The sequence below is a fragment of the Haliotis cracherodii genome, unplaced genomic scaffold (assembly GCF_022045235.1).
Source record: "Haliotis cracherodii isolate W230 unplaced genomic scaffold, xgHalCrac1.p SCAF_4, whole genome shotgun sequence".
Lineage (NCBI taxonomy): Eukaryota > Metazoa > Mollusca > Gastropoda > Lepetellida > Haliotidae > Haliotis > Haliotis cracherodii.
The window spans coordinates 64,692,459-64,714,726 of NW_027266297.1; the positions used below are offsets into that span (position 1 = coordinate 64,692,459).

At 41.7% G+C, this 22,268-nt stretch overlaps 2 protein-coding genes across 2 annotated transcripts in view; both read right to left on the reverse strand.

Moving 5' to 3' along the window:
* Positions 1-359: 359 nt before the first annotated feature.
* Positions 360-22,268, reverse strand: part of LOC139478716 (endoplasmic reticulum metallopeptidase 1-like) — a 38,522-nt gene continuing 16,613 nt past the window's right edge. The window contains exons 5-14 of the mRNA XM_071261305.1: positions 18,056-18,148; positions 16,768-16,977; positions 15,533-15,762; positions 13,254-13,434; positions 11,633-11,823; positions 8,297-8,452; positions 6,945-7,150; positions 4,381-4,496; positions 3,347-3,531; positions 360-1,529 (exon numbers count right to left, since the gene is read on the reverse strand). Of these exons, the coding sequence (XP_071117406.1) occupies positions 1,359-1,529; positions 3,347-3,531; positions 4,381-4,496; positions 6,945-7,150; positions 8,297-8,452; positions 11,633-11,823; positions 13,254-13,434; positions 15,533-15,762; positions 16,768-16,977; positions 18,056-18,148 (1,739 nt within the window). The 3' untranslated portion in view covers positions 360-1,358. The remainder of the gene's footprint in view (positions 1,530-3,346; positions 3,532-4,380; positions 4,497-6,944; positions 7,151-8,296; positions 8,453-11,632; positions 11,824-13,253; positions 13,435-15,532; positions 15,763-16,767; positions 16,978-18,055; positions 18,149-22,268) is intronic.
* Positions 8,570-9,646, reverse strand: LOC139478323 (serine-rich adhesin for platelets-like; the record flags this gene model as incomplete). Its single annotated transcript, XM_071260749.1, has 1 exon — positions 8,570-9,646. A coding segment is annotated over one exon (1,077 nt), but the record flags the coding sequence as incomplete, so codon positions are not given.

Here is a 22,268-nt window from a genome sequence, read left to right on the forward strand (position 1 = left end):
TGTCAGCATAAACCATAAAATTTATGATCTTTCAACTCAATCTTTTTTTAACCAAAATAATATTCTAATAAGAGCACCCTAATTTTGAGAGAGCCCTGGGCGCTTAATACGTCAAATACAGTACTTTTATTTTTCTCCATTTTATATCACAGGTCAAGTACTATTTAATATAACTGTTCCAAAAAGTAACTAATGTGATTAAATAAATCTTACCAAGCATAACAAAGAAATGATATTTGAATCTTTATCATGTCTATTCATCAATAGCTGAAACAAATCGCTATTCATCAATGAATAAAGAAAATGTTTCAAAAGAATTTGTATAAATAAATAATAAAACAACTTCCACATGCTTACTTCTAAAAACAATTTCTGAACAGGTTATTACTTTAATTGTAACTTTATCAACCAAAAGGAAATACTGACAATTCATTATTTGTTGTCACAGTTATTGTTGAACTCAAGTAAATATAGACAACTTATCAATTTGTTGTCAGCAACCCATACTTGCCGTAAAAGACAACTATGCTTGTCGTAAGAGGCGACTAACGGGATCGGGTGGTCAGGCCTGCCAACTTGGCTAATGCATGTCATCGATCCTAATTGTGTGGATCAATGCTCATGATATCAATCACTGGATTGTCTGGTCCAGACTCGATTATTTACAGACCGCCGTCACATAGCTGGAATATTGTTGAGTGCGGTGTTAAACAATAAACCAAACAACCAACCAGCAGAGCCTCACACAGCAGGACTATTATGCTGCAATGATATGTATGGAGTGGAGGCAACTCCAGGACCTTGTCCCAACTGGGGATGATACATTAATGAACCTCAATATCACAGTTTTCTCTATCGTCCTGAAATGCATGACCAGTATCAAGAGCTATGGTTATGCAAAAAAAGATAAATCAATTTCAAAAGTAGATGTCAATATAATTTTACAATTGTTTTGATTATATTGGCTTGTATATTGTTTGACAAGTGCATATATAAACGTAATGTTGAAAGGGCGAAACGCATATCCCCTGAACCGGGAAGCCATCGATGTAACGTTTGCTGAATGCTTCGCCTTCTTTTTCTTCCTTTGAATGTTCTTGTTCTATTCAAACTGAGTAAGTAACTAAAATATTCAAAACGTTTATCTTTGAACATGAGAACTTAAGTGTAAATCCAATACATAAAGTGTCAAAATACATGATTTTGCCAACCTAAGAATGTAGTTAAGGACGGTGATTGTAATTTCACTGAACATGACCTGACCCAGCAGTATTCTACATCAGAATGTATAATTCCTGGTAGTTGCCTACAGGAGTTACTTATGCTTGTCTCGGGAGTAAACAGTTGATACTACATGCCTACAGAGTGTACATGTCATACGTGCAGGACCAACCCACATAGACTGTCCAGCCTGGAAGCTTGGACGCAAATCTCTGGGAGTGCTCCGTCTTCTGATTGTTGCCGTGGAGGTAGTGGCCACCAAAGCCTATATCCACGATGGGGTCAGTCTTGTCCTTTTTCTGACTGACCTGGAGGGAGAGAAACATGATGTAGTACAACAGCTGATTGACCTGGAGGGAGAGAAACATGATGTAGTACAACAGCTGGTTGACCTGGAGGGAGAGAAACATGATGTAGTACAACAGCTGGTTGACCTGGAAGGAGAGAAACATGATGTACTACACCAGCTGATTGACCTGGAGGGAGAGAAACATGATGTACTACAACAGCTGATTGACCTGGAAGGAGAGAAACATGATTTAGTACGACAGCTGATTGACCTGGAGGGAGAGAAACATGATGTAGAACACAGCTGATTGACCTGGTAGGAGAGAAACATGATGTAGTGCAACAGCTGATTGACCTGGAGGGAGAGAAACATGATGTAGTACAACAGCTGATTGACCTGGAAGGAGAGAAACATGATGTAGTACAACAGCTGATTGACCTGGAGGGAGAGAAACATGATATAGTACAACAGCTGATTGACCTGGGGGGAGAGAAACATGATGTAGTACAACAGCTGATTGACCTGGAGGGAGAGAAACATGATGTACTACAACAGCTGATTGACCTGAAAAGAGAGAAACATGATGTACTACAACAGCTGATTGACCTGGAACGAGAGAAACATGATTTAGTACGACAGCTGATTGACCTGGAGGGAGAGAAACATGATGTAGTACACAGCTGATTGACCTGGTAGGAGAGAAACATGATGTAGTGCAACAGCTGATTGACCTGGAGGGAGAGAAACATGATGTAGTACAACAGCTGATTGACCTGGAAGGAGAGAAACATGATGTAGTGCAACAGCTGATTGACCTGGAAGACGAGAAACATGATGTAGTACAACAGCTGATTGACCTGGAAGGAGAGAAACATAATGTAGTACAACAGCTGACTGACCTGGAAGGAGAGAAACATGATGTAGTACAACAGCTGATTGACCTGGAGGGAGAGAAACATGATGTAGTACAACAGCTGATTGACCTGGAAGGAGAGAAACATGATGTAGTACAACAGCTGGTTGACCTGGAGGGTGAGAAACATGGTGTAGTACGACAGCTGATTGACCTGAAAGGAGAGAAACATGATGTAATACAACAGCTGATTGACCTGGAAGGAGGGAAACATGATGTAATACAACAGCTGATTGACCTGGAGGGAGAGAAACATGATGTAGTACACAGCTGATTGACCTGGTAGGAGAGAAACATGATGTAGTACAACAGCTGATTGACCTGGAAGGAGAGATACATGATGTAGTACAACAGCTGATTGACCTGGAGGGAGAGAAACATGATGTAGTACAACAGCTGATTGACCTGGAAGGAGAGAAACATGATGTAGTACAACAGCTGGTTGACCTGGAGGGAGAGAAACATGATATAGTACAACAGCTGATTGACCTGGAGGGAGAGAAACATGATGTAGTACAACAGCTGATTGACCTGGAGGGAGAGAAACATGATATAGTACAACAGCTGATTGACCTGGAGGGAGAGAAATATGATGTAGTACAACAGCTGATTGACCTGGAGGTAGAGAAACATGATATAGTACAACAGCTGATTGACCTGGAAGGAGAGAAACATGATGTACTACAACAGCTGATTGACCTGGAGGGAGAGAAACAGGATGTAGTACAACAGCTGATTGACCTGGAGGTAGAGAAACATGATGTAGTACAACAGCTGACTGACCTGGATGTGATTGTTCTTGGTTGCATGTTAAAATGATTATTATTATTATATGATGATGATGATATTATTATTAATAGATGATGATGATGATGATGATGATGATGATGATGATTATTAATTCCTATTATTATATGACATACATAGAACTCCACAGAAAAGTCCCAGCTGTCTTCTGACTCATGGCCGTGGGCGTGGTAGAGGAAGTAGGTTGGTTCAGTTAAGTGGTCATTGGTCCGCACTGGCTGGGGGTCGTGGGAGCCCATGGACCACCAGATGACCCGGACATCTGGCCTCGGCATGATGTAGCAGTTCATGTGATCTGGACCTGTCACAGTAACATTCAGCGGTCAGTCCTACAGGCAGTCCGACTACATAGCTTGTCATTATCTACTGCATGTAAATTGCTTGCTAAGGCAACTCTACCCCCTACATACTAGTAAAACCAAAGTGGCCATCATTGATGAAAGTATGTGATTAAATGGTCTTTTCATAAGTCACCTGTGTGAGTGAGAGACTGATTTGAAGCTTGCTTTCATATCATATCACCAGCACTATTGTGGCATGGGACATGGATGTATCAGGAATGTCCAACATGTCACTGATCGTTAATGTAAGGCTAAAAAAAAAAAAAAGGTCCTGGTTCTCAGGCACCGTCCACATTATACAAAAGTCTGCTGCACGTTTCCTTTTTAATTTCCATTTTCTAAAAAATAAAATATCCTAATACTTAAAAACAATGCGATACAAAATAGCACAGAGCTACTTCCCTTTACATGTGTACTGCTTCACTGCGCATCTTGTGTTATGGTCATGGCGTCAATAGGAGTTTGTATGCTTGTTTATGTAGGGAGGCCCTTTCCCAGGTTGATGGTACACAGCTGTTTATTTGGTTACATACTAGTTTGTACAAGCATGAAAAAATAAAAACCACTGCCTGCCCACACTATATTTTCAAAAGTCATCGCCTGAGAACCAATTCTTTTCTTTTTTTGTAATTTTTTATTGGGGCAATTCCCTGTTGTGATAGACCGAAGATAACTGAACCGGGATTCAAACCAACAACCAATAAATAGTGGTAGCTTCAGCTATTGGTTACACTTTGGACTACTGGGTTATTCATATCCCACAACTATCATATTCTGAGCAGACAATGGAGTGTTTGAATGAGTCTTACCAGTGACACTGAAATACAGCTTCACTCGGTCTGGTGCTATAGTCTCTCGCTTTGTGACTGTGACTGAGAGTCGCCGAGTCAGGTTGAGCCGTGGAGCAGGGAGATCCAGACTGTCACTGCAGATGGTCAAAACACCAGGTGTCAGGGCATGTACAACACATGATAGTATTTAACATAAATTATACAACAGCAATCAGGGCATGGACAACACATGGTGGTATCTAACATGCTTATAGATCACCAGGTGTCAGGGCATGAACAACACATGATAGTATATAACGTAAATCATACAACAGCAATCAGGGCATGGACAACACATGGTGGTATCTAACATGCTTATAGATCACAAGGTGTCAGGGCATGAACAACACATGATAGTATTTAACATAAATTATACAACAGAAATCAGGGCATGGACAACACATGGTGGTATCTAACATGCTTATAGATCACAAGGTGTCAGGGCATGAACAACACATGATAGTATTTAACATAAATTATATAACAGCAATCAGGGCATGGACAACACATGGTGGTATCTAACATGCTTATAGATCACCAGGTGTCAGGGCATGAACAACACATGATAGTATTTAACATAAATTATACAACAGCAATCAGGGCATGGACAACACAGGGTGGTATCTAACATGCTTATAGATCACCAGGTGTCAGGTCATGAACAACACATGATAGTATTTAACATAAATCATACAACAGCAATCAGGGCATGGACAACACATGGTGGTATCTAACATGCTTATAGATCACAAGGTGTCAGGGCATGAACAACACATGATAGTATTTAACATAAATTATACAACAGAAATCAGGGCATGGACAACACATGGTGGTATCTAACATGCTTATAGATCACCAGGTGTCAGGGCATGAACAACACATGATAGTATTTAACATAAATTATATAACAGCAATCAGGGCATGGACAACACATGGTGGTATCTAACATGCTTATAGATCACCAGGTGTCAGGGCATGAACAACACATGATAGTATTTAACATAAATCATACAACAGCAATCAGGGCATGGACAACACATGGTGGTATCTAACATGCTTATAGATCACCAGGTGTCAGGTCATGAACAACACATGATAGTATTTAACATAAATCATACAACAGCAATCAGGGCATGGACAACACATGGTGGTATCTAACATGCTTATAGATCACAAGGTGTCAGGGCATGAACAACACATGATAGTATTTAACATAAATTATACAACAGAAATCAGGGCATGGACAACACATGGTGGTATCTAACATGCTTATAGATCACCAGGTGTCAGGGCATGAACAACACATGATAGTATTTAACATAAATTATATAACAGCAATCAGGGCATGGACAACACATGGTGGTATCTAACATGCTTATAGATCACCAGGTGTCAGGGCATGAACAACACATGATAGTATTTAACATAAATTATACAACAGCAATCAGGGCATGGACAACACATGGTGGTATCTAACATGCTTATAGATCACCAGGTGTCAGGTCATGAACAACACATGATAGTATTTAACATAAATTATACAACAGCAATCAGGGCATGGACAACACATGGTGGTATCTAACATGCTTATAGATCACAAGGTGTCAGGGCATGAACAACACATGATAGTATTTAACATAAATTATACAACAGCAATCAGGGCATGGACAACACATGGTGGTATCTAACATGCTTATAGATCACCAGGTGTCAGGGCATGAACAACACATGATAGTATTTAACATAAATTATACAACAGCAATCAGGGCATGGACAACACATGGTGGTATCTAACATGCTTATAGATCACAAGGTGTCAGGGTATGAACAACACATGATAGTATTTAACATAAATTATACAACAGCAATCAGGGCATGGACAACACATGGTGGTATCTAACATGCTTATAGATCACCAGGTGTCAGGGCATGAACAACACATGATAGTATTTAACATAAATTATACAACAGCAATCAGGGCATGGACAACACATGGTGGTATCTAACATGCTTATAGATCACCAGGTGTCGGGGCATGAACAACACATGATAGTATTTAACATAAATTATACAACAGCAATCAGGGCATGGACAACACATGGTGGTATCTAACATGCTTATAGATCACCAGGTGTCAGGACATGAACAACACATGATAGTATTTAACATAAATTATACAACAGCAATCAGGGCATGGACAACACATGGTGGTATCTAACATGCTTATAGATCACCAGGTGTCGGGGCATGAACAACACATGATAGTATTTAACATAAATTATACAACAGCAATCAGGGCATGGACAACACATGGTGGTATCTAACATGCTTATAGATCACCAGGTGTCAGGGCATGAACAACACAGTAGTGAGACAACTGGGCCCACTTGCACTAAGCGATCTTAGCGCTAAGATGACGCGTAACTCCCATACTTTAACATAGGCTTACAATAGTCTTAGCGCTAAGACTGCTTTGTGCAAGTGGGCCCTGGAGAAACAACCTACACTCTTGAGAGAGCTTACACTGTGATGCGGCAACTTACACTGCATCAAAGAGTGGCAAGACAGGGTAGAGGTAGGGCCTTCCACAGTAGGCGCCTTCACAGAGGACTGGCTTGGCCTCTGCAAACAATTCTGGCATCTCCTTCTGCAATAGCCGGGGCCCTTTGTAGTCGAATGGAATGTACCACAATGAGGAGTCTCGTCTTATCACAGACATGGACTGGTCGTGGAACTGCCTGTCTATGTGCTGTAAGGCATACAGGAAAACATGTCCACAGTTGAGGGTGTCATGATACAGGGGTCACACGATACAATACATATCCCGATACAGAAGCTACAATATGATACATATCTTGATACTGCATATTCAACATTTTTTGCAGAAAACTAGACAGAATAGAGTCCATAGACTTGCTCATAAAGTTAAAAGACAACCAAGAAAGTTATGAAGAATTTAAAACATAGTTTGTACTTGCTTATTGATATCGATGCAAGATCAGCATGGACAATCAATATTTGGTTAAATGTAAACCGATGCCAATTTAAATGTATCGGGTATTGTATTGTGCAAGGGTTGCTGACGATGCACCGGTGTACTGGTGAATCGTGACATCACAACTGTAGCAGGGCGTGGAGTCATCCCACAGATGACATCCTTACCTTGTCAGCTTGCTGATGGGGATAACCTCTTTGGTCATATGGACAAGGCGTCCGACCTTGGATCAGAAGGTCCGTGGTTGAAATCCCATCATGTGACCCGAAAATGTTATGGCCGCTACACAACCAACAATCATAACACATCACATATCAAGCATGTTCTGCTGCTGTTGCAAACACATCAGCCATGTTCTGCAGCAGATTGTTACACATCAACCATGTTCTGCAGCAGCTGGCTACACATCAGCCATGTTCTGCTGCAGCTGGCTACACATCAGCCATGTTCTGCTGCAGCTGGCTACACATCAGCCATGTTCTGCTGCAGCTGGCTACACATCAGCCATGTTCTGCTGCAGCTGGCTACACATCAGCCATGTTCTGCTGCAGCTGGCAACACATCAGCCATGTTCTGCTGCAGCTGGCTACACATCAGCCATGTTCTGCTGCAGCTGGCTACACATCAGCCATGTTCTGCTGCAGCTGGCTACACATCAGCCATGTTCTGCTGCAGCTGGCAACACATCAGCCATGTTCTGCTGCAGCTGGCTACACATCAGCCATGTTCTGCAGCAGCTGGCTACACATCAGCCATGTTCTGCTGCAGCTGGCTACAAATCAGTCATGTTCTGCAGCAGCTGGCTACACATCAGCCATGTTCTGCTGCAGCTGGCTACACATCAGCCGTGTTTCTGCTAAATATCAACATGATTCAGCTGGTTGTTCAGCTGTTACTCACCATGACAGCTGTTCTCTGACGTGACATTTGTTCATTAGTTGTTGAATAAGGGAAACCTAGAGGTGTGAGGACCACGAGTAGAAAGCCAGCAATAGACAGAAGACCCAGGATGCTCACCATCCGACCGATCTTCTTGGACGGATACACCATGCCGGCCTGGAACATCAGTTACAAACATCAACCATGTACATCGCGACATACTAAATACGTATTGTAGTGACCATGTGACCCTATACACTCCATATACTGTAAAACATGACATCCCTTCATTGGTTACTGCAGGTTTGCTTCACAGTTATTTGAAGACCAAGGGTGGCAGCTGGATACACCTGAAGTGAGTGAGGTTTGATTTGCATATTGTACCTGTGTTGGGAATGAAATCTCTGCTGATGAACCAAAGCTTGACACACTAGTCCCAGAGTTGGCTGGAGTCTGTGTAGAGGAGGTCTGGGAAGTCTGTGTAGATGAGGACTGGGAAGTCTGTGTAGAGGAGGACTGGGAAGTCTGTGTAGAGGAAGACTGGGAAGTCTGTGTTGAGGAGGACTGGGAAGTCTGTGTAGAGGAGGACTGGGAAGTCTGTGTTGAGGAGGACTGGGAAGTCTGTGTAGAGGAGGACTGGGAAGGCTGTGTAGAGAAGGACTGGGAAGGTTGTGTAGAGAAGGACTGGGAAGGTTGTGTAGAGAAGGACTGGGAAGGCTGTGTAGACAAGGAGTGGGAAGTCTGTGTAGAGGAGGACTGGGAAGGCTGTGTAGACAAGGAGTGGGAAGGCTGTGTAGAGGAGGACTGGGAAGGCTGTGTAGAGAAGGACTGGGAAGGTTGTGTAGAGAAGGACTGGGAAGGCTGTGTAGACAAGGAGTGGGAAGTCTGTGTAGAGGAGGACTGGGAAGTCTGTGTTGAGGAGGACTGGGAAGTCTGTGTTGAGGAGGACTGGGAAGGCTGTGTAGAGGAGGACTGGGAAGGCTGTGTAGACAAGGAGTGGGAAGGCTGTGTAGAGGAGGACTGGGAAGGCTGTGTAGAGGAGGACTGGGAAGGCTGTGTAGACAAGGAGTGGGAAGGCTGTGTAGAGGAGGACTGGGAAGTCTGTGTTGAGGAGGACTGGGAAGTCTGTGTTGAGGAGGACTGGGAAGTCTGTGTTGAGGAGGACTGGGAAGGCTGTGTAGAGGAGGACTGGGAAGGCTGTGTAGACAAGGAGTGGGAAGGCTGTGTAGAGGAGGACTGGGAAGGCTGTGTAGAGGAGGACTGGGAAGGCTGTGTAGACAAGGAGTGGGAAGGCTGTGTAGAGGAGGACTGGGAAGTCTGTGTTGAGGAGGACTGGGAAGTCTGTGTTGAGGAGGACTGGGAAGGCTGTGTAGAGGAGGACTGGGAAGGCTGTGTAGACAAGGAGTGGGAAGGCTGTGTAGAGGAGGACTGGGAAGGCTGTGTAGAGAAGGACTGGGAAGGTTGTGTAGAGAAGGACTGGGAAGTCTGTGTAGACAAGGAGTGGGAAGGCTGTGTAGAGGAGGACTGGGAAGTCTGTGTTGAGGAGGACTGGGAAGTCTGTGTAAACAAGGAGTGGGAAGTCTGTGTAGAGGAGGACTGGGAAGTCTGTGTAGAGGAGGACTGGGAAGGCTGTGTAGACAAGGAGTGGGAAGTCTGTGTAGAGAAGGACTGGGAAGTCTGTGTAAACAAGGAGTGGGAAGGCTGTGTAGAGGAGGACTGGGAAGGCTGTGTAGAGGAGGACTGGGAAGTCTGTGTAGAGGAGGACTGGGAAGGCTGTGTAGACAAGGAGTGGGAAGGCTGTGTAGAGGAGGACTGGGAAGGCTGTGTAAACAAGGAGTGGGAAGTCTGTGTAGAGGAGGACTGGGAAGTCTGTGTAGACAAGGAGTGGGAAGGCTGTGTAGAGGAGGACTGGGAAGGCTGTGTAGAGAAGGACTGGGAAGGCTGTGTAGAGAAGGACTGGGAAGGCTGTGTAGAGGAGGACTGGGAAGGCTGTGTAAAGAAGGACTGGGAAGGCTGTGTAGAGAAGGACTGGGAAGGTTGTGTAGAGAAGGACTGGGAAGTCTGTGTAGAGGAGGACTGGGAAGTCTGTGTAGACAAGGAGTGGGAAGTCTGTGTAGAGAAGGACTGGGAAGGTTGTGTAGAGAAGGACTGGGAAGTCTGTGTAAACAAGGAGTGGGAAGGCTGTGTAGAGGAGGACTGGGAAGGCTGTGTAGAGGAGGACTGGGAAGTCTGTGTAGAGGAGGACTGGGAAGGCTGTGTAGACAAGGAGTGGGAAGGCTGTGTAGAGGAGGACTGGGAAGTCTGTGTAAACAAGGAGTGGGAAGTCTGTGTAGAGGAGGACTGGGAAGTCTGTGTAGAGAAGGACTGGGAAGGCTGTGTAGAGAAGGACTGGGAAGGCTGTGTAGAGGAGGACTGGGAAGGCTGTGTAAAGAAGGACTGGGAAGGCTGTGTAGAGAAGGACTGGGAAGGTTGTGTAGAGAAGGACTGGGAAGGCTGTGTAGAGAAGGACTGGGAAGGCTGTGTAGAGGAGGACTGGGAAGGCTGTGTAAAGAAGGACTGGGAAGGCTGTGTAGAGAAGGACTGGGAAGGTTGTGTAGAGAAGGACTGGGAAGGCTGTGTAGAGAAGGACTGGGAAGGCTGTGTAGAGGAGGACTGGGAAGGCTGTGTAAAGAAGGACTGGGAAGTCTGTGTAGAGGAGGACTGGGAAGGCTGTGTAGAGAAGGACTGGGAAGGCTGTGTAGAGAAGGACTGGGAAGGCTGTGTAGAGGAGGACTGGGAAGGCTGTGTAAAGAAGGACTGGGAAGGCTGTGTAGAGAAGGACTGGGAAGGTTGTGTAGAGAAGGACTGGGAAGGCCGTGTAGACAAGGAGTGGGAAGTCTGTGTAGAGAAGGACTGGGAAGTCTGTGTAGAGGAGGACTGGGAAGGTTGTGTAGAGAAGGACTGGGAAGGCTGTGTAGACAAGGAGTGGGAAGTCTGTGTAGAGAAGGACTGGGAAGGCTGTGTAGAGGAGGACTGGGAAGGTTGTGTAGACAAGGAGTGGGAAGGCTGTGTAGAGGAGGACCTACCTGGAAGCCTGCAGCAAGAAGGACTGGGAAGGCTGTGTAGAGAAGGACTGGGAAGGCTGTGTAGAGAAGGACTGGGAAGGCTGTGTAGAGAAGGACTGGGAAGGCTGTGTAGAGAAGGACTGGGAAGGTTGTGTAGAGAAGGACTGGGAAGTCTGTGTAGAGAAGCACTGGGAAGGCTGTGTAGAAAAGGACTGAAAAGGCTGTGTAGAGAAGGACTGAAAAGGCTGTGTAGAGAAGCACTGGGAAGGTTGTGTAGAGAAGCACTGGGAAGGCTGTGTAGAGAAGGACCTACCTGGAAGCCTGCAGCAAGAAGGACTGGGAAGGCCGTGATGACACTGACTGGAATGTCAGGAACCACAACTCTTCCAAGCCGCCCCATGATGGGGATGAAGAAGTGTATAAGGGCGTAGGTTATGTAGACTGTGTAGAATGCCGGAACAAACAGCGAGGTGAAGGTCATGAGGTAGTATGCTGAATGGTTGTCTAAAAAATAAGAATAATGAAAAAAATAACTTTTTCACAAGCACAATCAACAATTAGTCCAAGTGATCTAAAAAGAGTGATTATGCACAGCCAATCAGCAAGTTTGTTTCAAGCCATTCAATCACACCTTGTTCTAACTTAAAATGTTACAATGTATACATGTCTGGACCTCAATGACAACTTAAATAATTCAGAGACTATTTCTTAGTTTCACTCATGACACCAAATACAACATCGAGAGCAAGACAGGTAATGGGAGATGGACTGAGAAGCAGGATCCCTCTTTAAAAAAAACATAAACTTTTCATGAGATGTTAATAATAAGACCCTAACGATCATGAATCTTAAAAAACCCAAATATATCAAGAGATTAAATTGTTGTCAGAATTCAGTCCTGACCAGACCCTATTGATCCGGGTTAGAATAGGTCTTCAGCAACCCATGCTTGCCATAAAAGGCGACTATGCTTGTCGTAAGAGGCAACTAACGGGATCGGGTGGTCAGACTCGCTGACTTGGTTGCTGCATGTCGTCGATCCCAATTGCGTGGATCAATACTCATGATATCAATCACCGAATTGTCTGGTCCAGACTCAATTATTTTCAGGCTGCCGTCATGTAGGTGGAATATTGCTGAGTGTGGCGTAAAACAAACAACAAAACAAAAACAAAAAACAGTCCTGATCAAACTCCACACTATGGATTATCTCCCTTTAATGATGATGCAGTTGGCACCAGCTGAATGTCAAGCAGGCGATGTTATACAAGTTAGTGCTATTTTGTCGAAGTCTACGTCCTGATAATGTGAACCATCAACGCCACGATCTTTATGTTCTTACAACAGGTATACAGTGATCCCTCGCTACAACGCTACCTTGGGGGGTCCAAATAATTGATGAGCGTTATAGATGATCGGCAGTTTAACCGAGGTGGTGTCGTATGGGGTAGATGACCAACACATGCCTACTCTGACTACTGTATATTCTTGAGTATAGTGCTCACCCAAGTATAATGTGCACCCCCATCTAGAGGATTCAGTATTTTGAAAAAAAAACATTCAAAAATTATGTGCAGAAAAAATTTACACCGTACCCCTTCAGCGAATTTTGTTTAACGAACGGGTGATAAGAAACTATACTCAAGAAAATATGGTACCTAACACGGTGCACGAGCTACGCTGCACGTTTTAGAGTTTGAAAAAAGATTAGAACAAAGTAGTTGTTTATTATTCATAGTGTAAAAAAATATTTTATCAAGTGTTATGCTCAGAAAAAACACACAGTGTCCCTAAGTGAATTCAGGTGAACGAAGAACGAACTTGGTCAATAAAAAAGTTGAAAAAAATGAAGAACTTTAGCAAGAACTAAGGAATGTGACCCAGCTCAGAAAGTGATCCAAGTTTATGATGTCCCAATAGCCGCCTGTACCTACCTCTGAATGTGATGCTGAGCAGTCTGCTCATCCTGTCCCTGATGATGATGGGGAACATGACCCACAGCAGGATGACGTAAGATGACATGATGTTGTGGTACGTCAACACTGACAAGATGGATGACAAGAAGAGGAGGTTGGCCTCGAAGAACAGTGTTTCCACACGCCATGGATCCCAGTCCTGTTGAAAAAATGTCAGCTGTCAGTCAGTTTCAGTACAAATGTACTACTATGTTTTCAACGACACATGTATTTATTATTTAAGGGTTGCCAGAATCTGTAAACCAATGAATTGTTTGAAAGACATTAGTTGACGGATTTTGTCTACTTTGTCAATTTGCCTATGTCTTAAATTCATTCATTTTATTGTATTAAAGGCCAAAGACCCATAGTACATAAAGTCTTCAAAGCATTATATTTGAGAGTTATACACATCTTAATTCCTTTCGTATTTTGAATACATACACTAGAAATTTCGGAAACTTTACATTTAGTTCTGGTTGGGATAAAGGACACAGAGAAGCAATACTGTAATACATGTCATAATGTTGTGAAAGTAATTAATTGTTCCCTTTTGTCATTAGGCTAAAACAAATAATAGTCCTGGTTCTCAGGCACTGCCTGCATCATCATAAAGTCGGTCGCACATTCGTTTTTATTTCCATTTAAAAAAAATAAAATCCTAATACTTAAAAACAATAGTATCTAATATAGCACACAGTTACTTCCCTTTACATGCACACTGCTTTACTGTGTATCTTGTGTTATGGTCATGGCGGCAATAGGAGTTTGTATGCTTGTTTATGTAGGGAGGCCCTTTCCCAGGTTGATGGTACACAACTGTTTATTTGGTTACAAACTAGTTTGAACAAGCATAAAAAAACTAAAAACCACCGCCTGCCCACACTATATTTTCAAAAGTCATTTTTTTTTTATAAGCCTTATATAAAACAGTTATACAGAATATGATATTCATCCTCAGGCACCCTACATCTTTTACATAAAACATCTTCATCAACAATCTCATACCCCTTTGAACTAAATACCCAGATAATTACATCCACTTCTAAATTCAGTCATAATACTTCTGTAAGCACCTGCTTCAACCTGAAGTAAATAATTCACAATCCCAAAGTGACTTGGTTTGTTTGTTGTTATCGCCGCAGCTATATGACGGTAGTCTGTAAATAATCGAGTCTGGGTCAGACAATCCAGTGATTAATATCATGAACATTGATCCACAAAATTGGGATCGATGACATGCATCAATCAAGTCAGTGAGCCTGACCACCCGATCCTGTTAGTCACCTCTTATGACAAGCATAGTCGCCTTTTACGGCAAGCATGAGTTGCTGAAGACCTATTCTACCCCGGATCTACAGGGGTTAATGTATTAACATGTAGGATGGCTTGCCAAACCTCTGTTGTACAATCATTAATTCTTTGCTGAAAGGGCGAAGTGAACAAAGCATTATCACCGACTTCTTGTGCGACCCACACATAGCCAAAGCCAAAGTTAAAAAATAAACTTTTAATATGACATGCTCAATTTGCCTGATTTTTATATCACAACAGTGTGGCATTGATATGGGATACTAATTGGTAGAACTCCGAGACCGAGACAGTACTTTTCACACCTTGTGACACAGACACCCTAAAATGGACATCTTCCAGTTTCTCCATAAGCAAAACAATTTGATGACATATACCCTATTCCCAAATAAACTTACAAAAGTTTCTGTGGATCATTTTTTACTTATCATGAACTGTATGCCCCCATATTTCAGCCCCATATATCAAGATTAGGGCTGGCTATCGATATAGATCATAGAGATCAACAATCGTTAATAAAATATTGATCAATTATGGATAAATATCGGAGAAGTAACTTTGAGCAAATGTGCGAAAAAGTCTGAAAGAAATCAACATACTTCACACCACTGGTGAGGTGAGACACATTTATGCAAGGATTACTTTGTTGACATTTAAGATAACAAAAAAACAGTTGCTTCCGTCTTTGGCAATTGACATGGTTGACAATAGCAAGTCTTTTTTGGTAAATGTCAACTGTATTTCATCACAATAGTTTGTGTAAGATGTTATCGATAACACTATTTTCATATCGATAATCGTAAATATTTCTTCCCATCGACGATAATTCCGACCATCAATCTTGTTATTCAGTCCTATTTAAGATCAGTCAACACAAAATATCACTTCATAAAAAGATGAACCATTCGTCCTGGCTTCGTCACTGAACATGCTGTCCCATGACTTACTCTGTACACTGTGTGCTTGAGGAAGAGGTTGACCCCAAGACCACACGTCACTCCCGGCAAGATGAAGAGCCAGCTGATATTATGGATGTTGGAGTACCAGGACATCTCATGGCCAACCATGTTCAGCAGCAGCGCCACCGTCACAGCACTGGTAACCACGGCAACCCACGTCAACATTATACTTATTACTGCACCACTGATTTGGACAGCATAGGTCACAATTCCAGGGCCTGAAATCGACCAGTAAACCTCCTCAAACAATTGCAGACATGATGGAGTTGGTTGGTTGGTTGGTTGGTTGTTTAACGCCGCAAACAGCAATATTCTAGCTATATGACGGCGGTCTGTAAATAATCAAGTCTGGACCAGACAATCCAGTGATTAATATCATGAGCATCGATCCACGCAATTGGGTTCAATGACATGCATCAACCAAGTCAGCGAGCCTGACCACCCGATCCCGTTAGTCGCCTCTTAGGACAAGCATAGTCGCCTTTTACGGCAAGCATGGGTTGTTGAAGACCTATTCTACCCCGGACATGATGGAGAGGGGACCCAGTGCCACTCAATGAAAAGTAAATGAAATCTGATTTCTACTTGGACATACTTTACGTACATTGAATAGAAAATGCAGTAATAACATATCAAGAAATGAAATAAAATAAAATTGGGTTCTGTGTTGTAGGATCGAAGAGAGAGCGATCTCATTAAAATCAGATCCTAGTTCTCCCTACGGCTAAACAAAGATCTGAGGACATCCCATTACAGGTCACGTCAGACCGAGCTTGCACGAACTTTGACCGACCAATGGAATGACCAATCAGAAGGCAGCTTTCTCGTGCTATACGGCACTAATTTCAAATTGGTGACTTCGCTTCGAAACATATTCTCGATTACAAATTTTAAACCTGAACAAAAAAACATTCTGGAATGGCTAATAGATGGTCTAGATTGTAAGGATTCAGTCGTTAAACCTGTAACTATCGTTTGGAATACCCCATGTTAAAGTTTTCGAGGTGCCGACCATTTTTGTAAGTAGATATCCTCAAGTCTTTGGTGTATAGATACTAAAAACGAATCTGGATTGTTAGGTACACATTGATTATACCAAACATACCCATAGCCACATTCATTTAATATCAAATTTACATGATATACCCAATTGTGAAATCAGTTTAATCCATTTATAGATCTGCTAAAAACAGACCACAGTCCTCATTGTACTAGAGCCTTACTGTCAGAGTCTGCAGTGATTTTTCTGAAAATTGAGAGAAGGACAACCAAGACGATGCTCCAGTTGATGAGAACGCCGACTCGCTGAGGATAGGATATCATGAAGTAGCCAATGAAGTCGAAGAAGACCATGTTCCCATGTTTATCTTCACCAGGGTCAATCACTTGTTTACTCGTTGCCAAGGTTACCAAAAGTGCTTGCAGATTCTCTCCTGGAAAGAGATTCACGTAAACCCCAAACATTGACTTGCTGAATACTTATAACATGTAGGGTCAGGCTTTTTTTATTTTTAGGATTAAGGATTTTTCAGCCCAAAGTCTGGGGTTGGAGGAGGGGAAAAAAAAAGCCAGATGGATTTTTTTTAATGAAGACTGCCTCTGGCATACTTTATGAACATATTCTGTGGTCAAAAGACCGCCATTTGTGATGATACAATAAAAATTCTACCACTTTCAACACGGACAATTGTCAAGGGAGGCTATTCATGTTCGGCTTCGAGATCAACAAAGATCAATTATGTATCTCTTTACAAGTTGAAAACGGTAAATTCATATGTTTTTTACTAAAAGGTGATGATAACAAATAAAATAAATGACTATGCGGCTATTGGCGGGAAAAAAATGGAAGTCTGATTTATTTATTTTTTATATTTTCTCAAAAATTAGAGTTGGCGGGTCCGTAATCCGAAAAATAAAAAACACCTGGCATGAGGACACATTTAAAAACCATAAAATCCCTCCAAAAACTTTTACAATAGTTGACCTGAAGCAGACTTTCAGGAGAATCAGGAATCAAGATCAAGATAGAGTTTTCATTATTTTTGACACCTTTTAATAATTTCAGGGACCAGTCATTTAATATATAGGGGTGGTGGGTCAGAGGGAATCAGGGGAGTGTCACCAAAACATAACACAGTCTCTAGGGGAGGGTCATAAAAAATAGTACACATAATTGGGGGGGGGGGGGGGGGTCTTCACAAAACGAAGACATTTCATATTAAGTTGATAGTGCTTTTGTAATTTGTCTTTTCCGGGAGGGTCATGAAACAAATGTACAGTGGCATGGGGAGGGTCATCAAAAATTTGACAAGCAGTAAGAGGGTAATTTATTTTCAGTACATTAGAGCATCAAAAACCTCTAACCCCTGTAAAAAATGACCGGTCCCAAACCCCACTTTTGAGATGAATGGTTGCTATATAAATGCAATAATCTTTGACACGGCGTTAAACCTAATTTCACATCAGTTTTGAGCTGAATGATGCCCTGAATGCTGCTGCTGCTTATGTTACCTCCTCTCTGCAGGCACCCCGGCTGCACCATGTCAGGCCGGTCGTACTTGGTGTGGTACACGTAGCCATTCTTCACATGGGCAATATCAAGGCCTGGCAAACAACAGACAATGGTTGAGGGGAAAACAAGTTATAACAGCATGACCTGATAAACTTAGTGGCATGTATAACTAATACTTTATTACATACAGTACCTGGCCTCAATGCTTACCTGGTAGTAGCGATACTCAATCTGAGTGAGTGAGTGAAAATTTTATTTGCATTTTAACACAATGTAATGAAATGTAAAATCATAATTACAAATGTTTTTTTTAAATTTCCGCAGATTGAACACACAACCTTCGTATCTGAAGCCCAGTGTGTGTAATACTAGGCTACAGAGGTGATGATAAATCACAATGCTTTTAAGAATGTCTTTTTCAAGTACTGTACCCTAGGAACAGATATTTTATGGAAAGTATGTGGGAAACATAAAAATGTTGAAAAAACATGTTTTAAGTTTCTCTTTTTGGTTTATAAGTTAGATAAAACACTTCCCCTCAGGTTTTTATCAGATCTAAAACCCTCATCCTTGGGATAAAACCCTAGGGCTGATGCCCTTCGGTTATAACTCTTGCATTTGAGTAAGTGAGTGAGTGAGTGAGTGAGTGAGTGAGGGAGGGAGGGAGGGAGGGGTTTAAAGCCGCTTTTTTACAGAATCGGGGCAAACGGGGATTCGAACCCACAGTCATAGGTTTCTGGACTGCCCAAGGGACGCAACTCTGCTCAGTGAATCGCGCCGCCTTAGACGACTGGGCCACCCGTGGAAAGAGAATAATACAGGTTAGCTAACCTAGATTCCAAAGTCCCCTTGGCAGGCAAATTGGGAAACATTGTTATTTTGTTCACACAATGCCATTTAGAAAGTGGTCAAACGTAATAAATGTTATATTTATGATAACACTTTCCTAGTAAAGTACAGATTTTGTGGAAGCCTCGGTGGCTGTGTGGGTTAGATCGCTGACTTTGTGTGCTGGCGGTTAGGTGCCTCACTCTGGCGGCGTGGGTTTGAATCTCGAGTCGGATGGGACTCAATCCCCTCTCCCTAGAATCTGTACTTCACTAAGAAAGTGTTATCCATAATACATGTATAACATTTGTCATTTTTTAGATGTTCTTATTTATCTAAATTTAAAGGAATTTTAGAATTGAATTTTAACATTGCATTCAACATGTTTAATCCCATAAAACTAAGCATTAAAACCTCTTTATCTGTATTGGTCCTGTAGTCAGTGAAATGCAAGTCACCTTTACTAAGCCATAACATTAGTTGTAACTATAACAGCATAACCAGGGACATCTAATTTGTGAATATTCAGTGACATTTGCTTCGGACTCGGGGACGAAAATCACTCTCTGATTAGGTCTCGATATATTCCTCAATACAGATGAAACAATCCTATTAAGTACATAGTTTACACAATCATACAGATAAACAATCTTACTTACTGATATCAAGTCCATAATAAAGACTGATAATGTATTGGTGTTGACCTAAAATAACATGAACACTTGACTTGAATTTGTGAGTGTTTATCAGGAAAGATGTTTTTTTTCTTCGTTTGTGTGTTTGTTTGTTTGTCGTTTAACGCCGCACTCAGCAATATTCCAGCTATATGACAGCGGTCTGTAAATAATCGAGTCTGGACAGTCCAGTGATTAATATCATGAGCTTCGATCCACGCAATTGGGCTCAATGACATGCATCAACCAAGTCAGCGAGCCTGACCACCCGATCCAGTTAGTCGCCTCTTACGACAAGAATATTCGCCTTTTACGGCAAGCATAGGTTGCTGAAGACCTATTATCTCCGGATCTTCACGGGTCGGTTTTGTTTTCAATGTAGTATCAAATTACACAATCATACTTGAAAGAGTACTATGATACAATATCATGAAGATGTAAATCATTTGGTGGGGTTAATCTTAACAAGACTTACACTAGTATGAAATTTCAACAGACAGCAGACATGGCAAACCTCAAAACATTTCCGATTGCTGTGGCTATAAACCAACAGACATCAACATACACAAGCGATACAAAATTGGATCCACTATGGACTAATAGCCACAGAAATCATTTAATGCTGTTCACAGGAAAACAGTCTAATCAAATCTGTAGGTCAAGGCATGATAAGGACACATTTTGGCCTACAGGTTATGAATCATTCAAAAAATGATGAAACCTTACAAATCATTATCCAAGTTACATACAGTACATATATGTACATGTTAATGAGAGAAACACTTTCAACATTTCAACAATTGTGTGTTTGGTACTACCTCCATTTTCAATCTAAATCAAAGTTGTTGCTATGGAAACTCGAAAAATATTTTTTTAACAGTTTATCACTTGACCTATCTATGTGCCAAGTTTGGTGAAGAAATATTGTACGTTTTTCAAGCTCAAGTTTTCTGCTCTGGAAAGGAGCACTACCGCCATTTTCAGTCTAAGTCAAAGTTGTTGCCATGGAAACTCGAAAAGTATTTTTTTCAAGAATTCCAAACTATCAAAAGGCACTAGTTCACCACCAGACCTATCTATGTGCAAAGTTTGGTTAAGATATCTTTCTTAATGAACAAGCACCCAATCAGCTGGTCATGGCAGCCATATTGTACGTAGATCGTGTACTTAATACTGTCATTTCCCATGCCTCATGTCATTGTCATGCCTGTCACAATTTACAGCAGCAATAAACACCAATAAACACTGACACCAACCAGTATTGATCAACGAGCACATTAACATTCAACACACTGACATGAAATCTCGTCACAAATATTCCCTAGCAGGTTTCCATGGTAACCATTGTAGCTCAGTTTAACCAGACCCCTTGTACACAAATTTAGAGGTTTCGGTTCAAAGTAACATAGACATGTCCTCCTCATCAAGAAAAGTAAAAAGTTTCCATTTTTTTCCAAGTGATAATAACTTGAGCTATTTTTAAAGGAAACGCCACAGACAGTAATAAGCCATAACAACTTGCAGAGGTCGTAGTTACACTGGCAGTTTTGACAGTCTTATAGCAGCAACTGTGTCCTGCTATGTCCTATCTCAGCAGTTTTCAGTTGGATCATTTTAGAAATGATGCTTTGTTGTCCAAGTCATTCTTGCACCTTTGGTCCTTATCAACAAAAAATTGAATAATTGTCATTTACCATAAACGGAGAGTGTTATGTTCTTGATGTGATAACCACTCCGATAATTATGAAAAGGATGTCACCTAGCCTGACCTACCACAACTAATCAATATACATCATGTATACTTCCTCAGTCCACTAGCGCGTAATATTCCAGGTAAGTTTCGAATGTATGGGTGCTGCTGTTAATAAAAACAGCAGCAAAACGATGTTCACTGTGTCCTTGACATTTAGGATCTACAGCATTGCATTCAACTTCAGTTTCTAAAGCTACATTGGTGAGACAATTTCTTAAACATTTCTTTTAAGAATGACAAGGCTTGCACAATACAATAAATAGTGCTCCGAATATATGTCTATTTCTATTAAAATTATCAGAAAATATAAAAAATATAAAAATTGTAAGTTATTCCATGATTTGGCTAACAAAGCAAATTCTGTTGCATCTATGTTTCCAACAGAATGGGCGAGGCTTGTGTTGCATTACTGAGCTGAATAATGTCACTGATTAAGTATTGTCGTTTTTTTCTGTGTAGATGATCAAAAAAGCAGTCAGTGATGTTTATCTATTTTAGGGCTGGGACGGGTAACTCAGGTACCCGGGCTGGGTGGGTACTGAGGAGGACCCGGGTACCCACAGGACAGCCCGGGCCTGTGGTTAGTCACGTTATATATTGTTTAATGACATAAATTATCTAAAACTTTATCCAAAGGTATAAACTGCATGTCAATGATGTTCGCAGTTCTTCCTGGCTACTACGCCATTCCTTCTGACTTTCATATGTTTGAATAAAAATAAAACTTCAGTCAACTTCAGTGTATACACCAGATCGTTTCATACATGTATCTAAACACATTTTATCAGAGCTCCAGTCAAACTTTTCTTACCTCTTGCGACCTACATCGGATACCTGGGTAGGGTCGGGTAATAGGGGGGTGTGTACCCGGGTAGTAAATTTGGACTCGTCCCAGCCCTAATCTATTTATAGGAATTGACTTCCCTATTTGTCTGCATTAATAGAACAAAAGTGCAA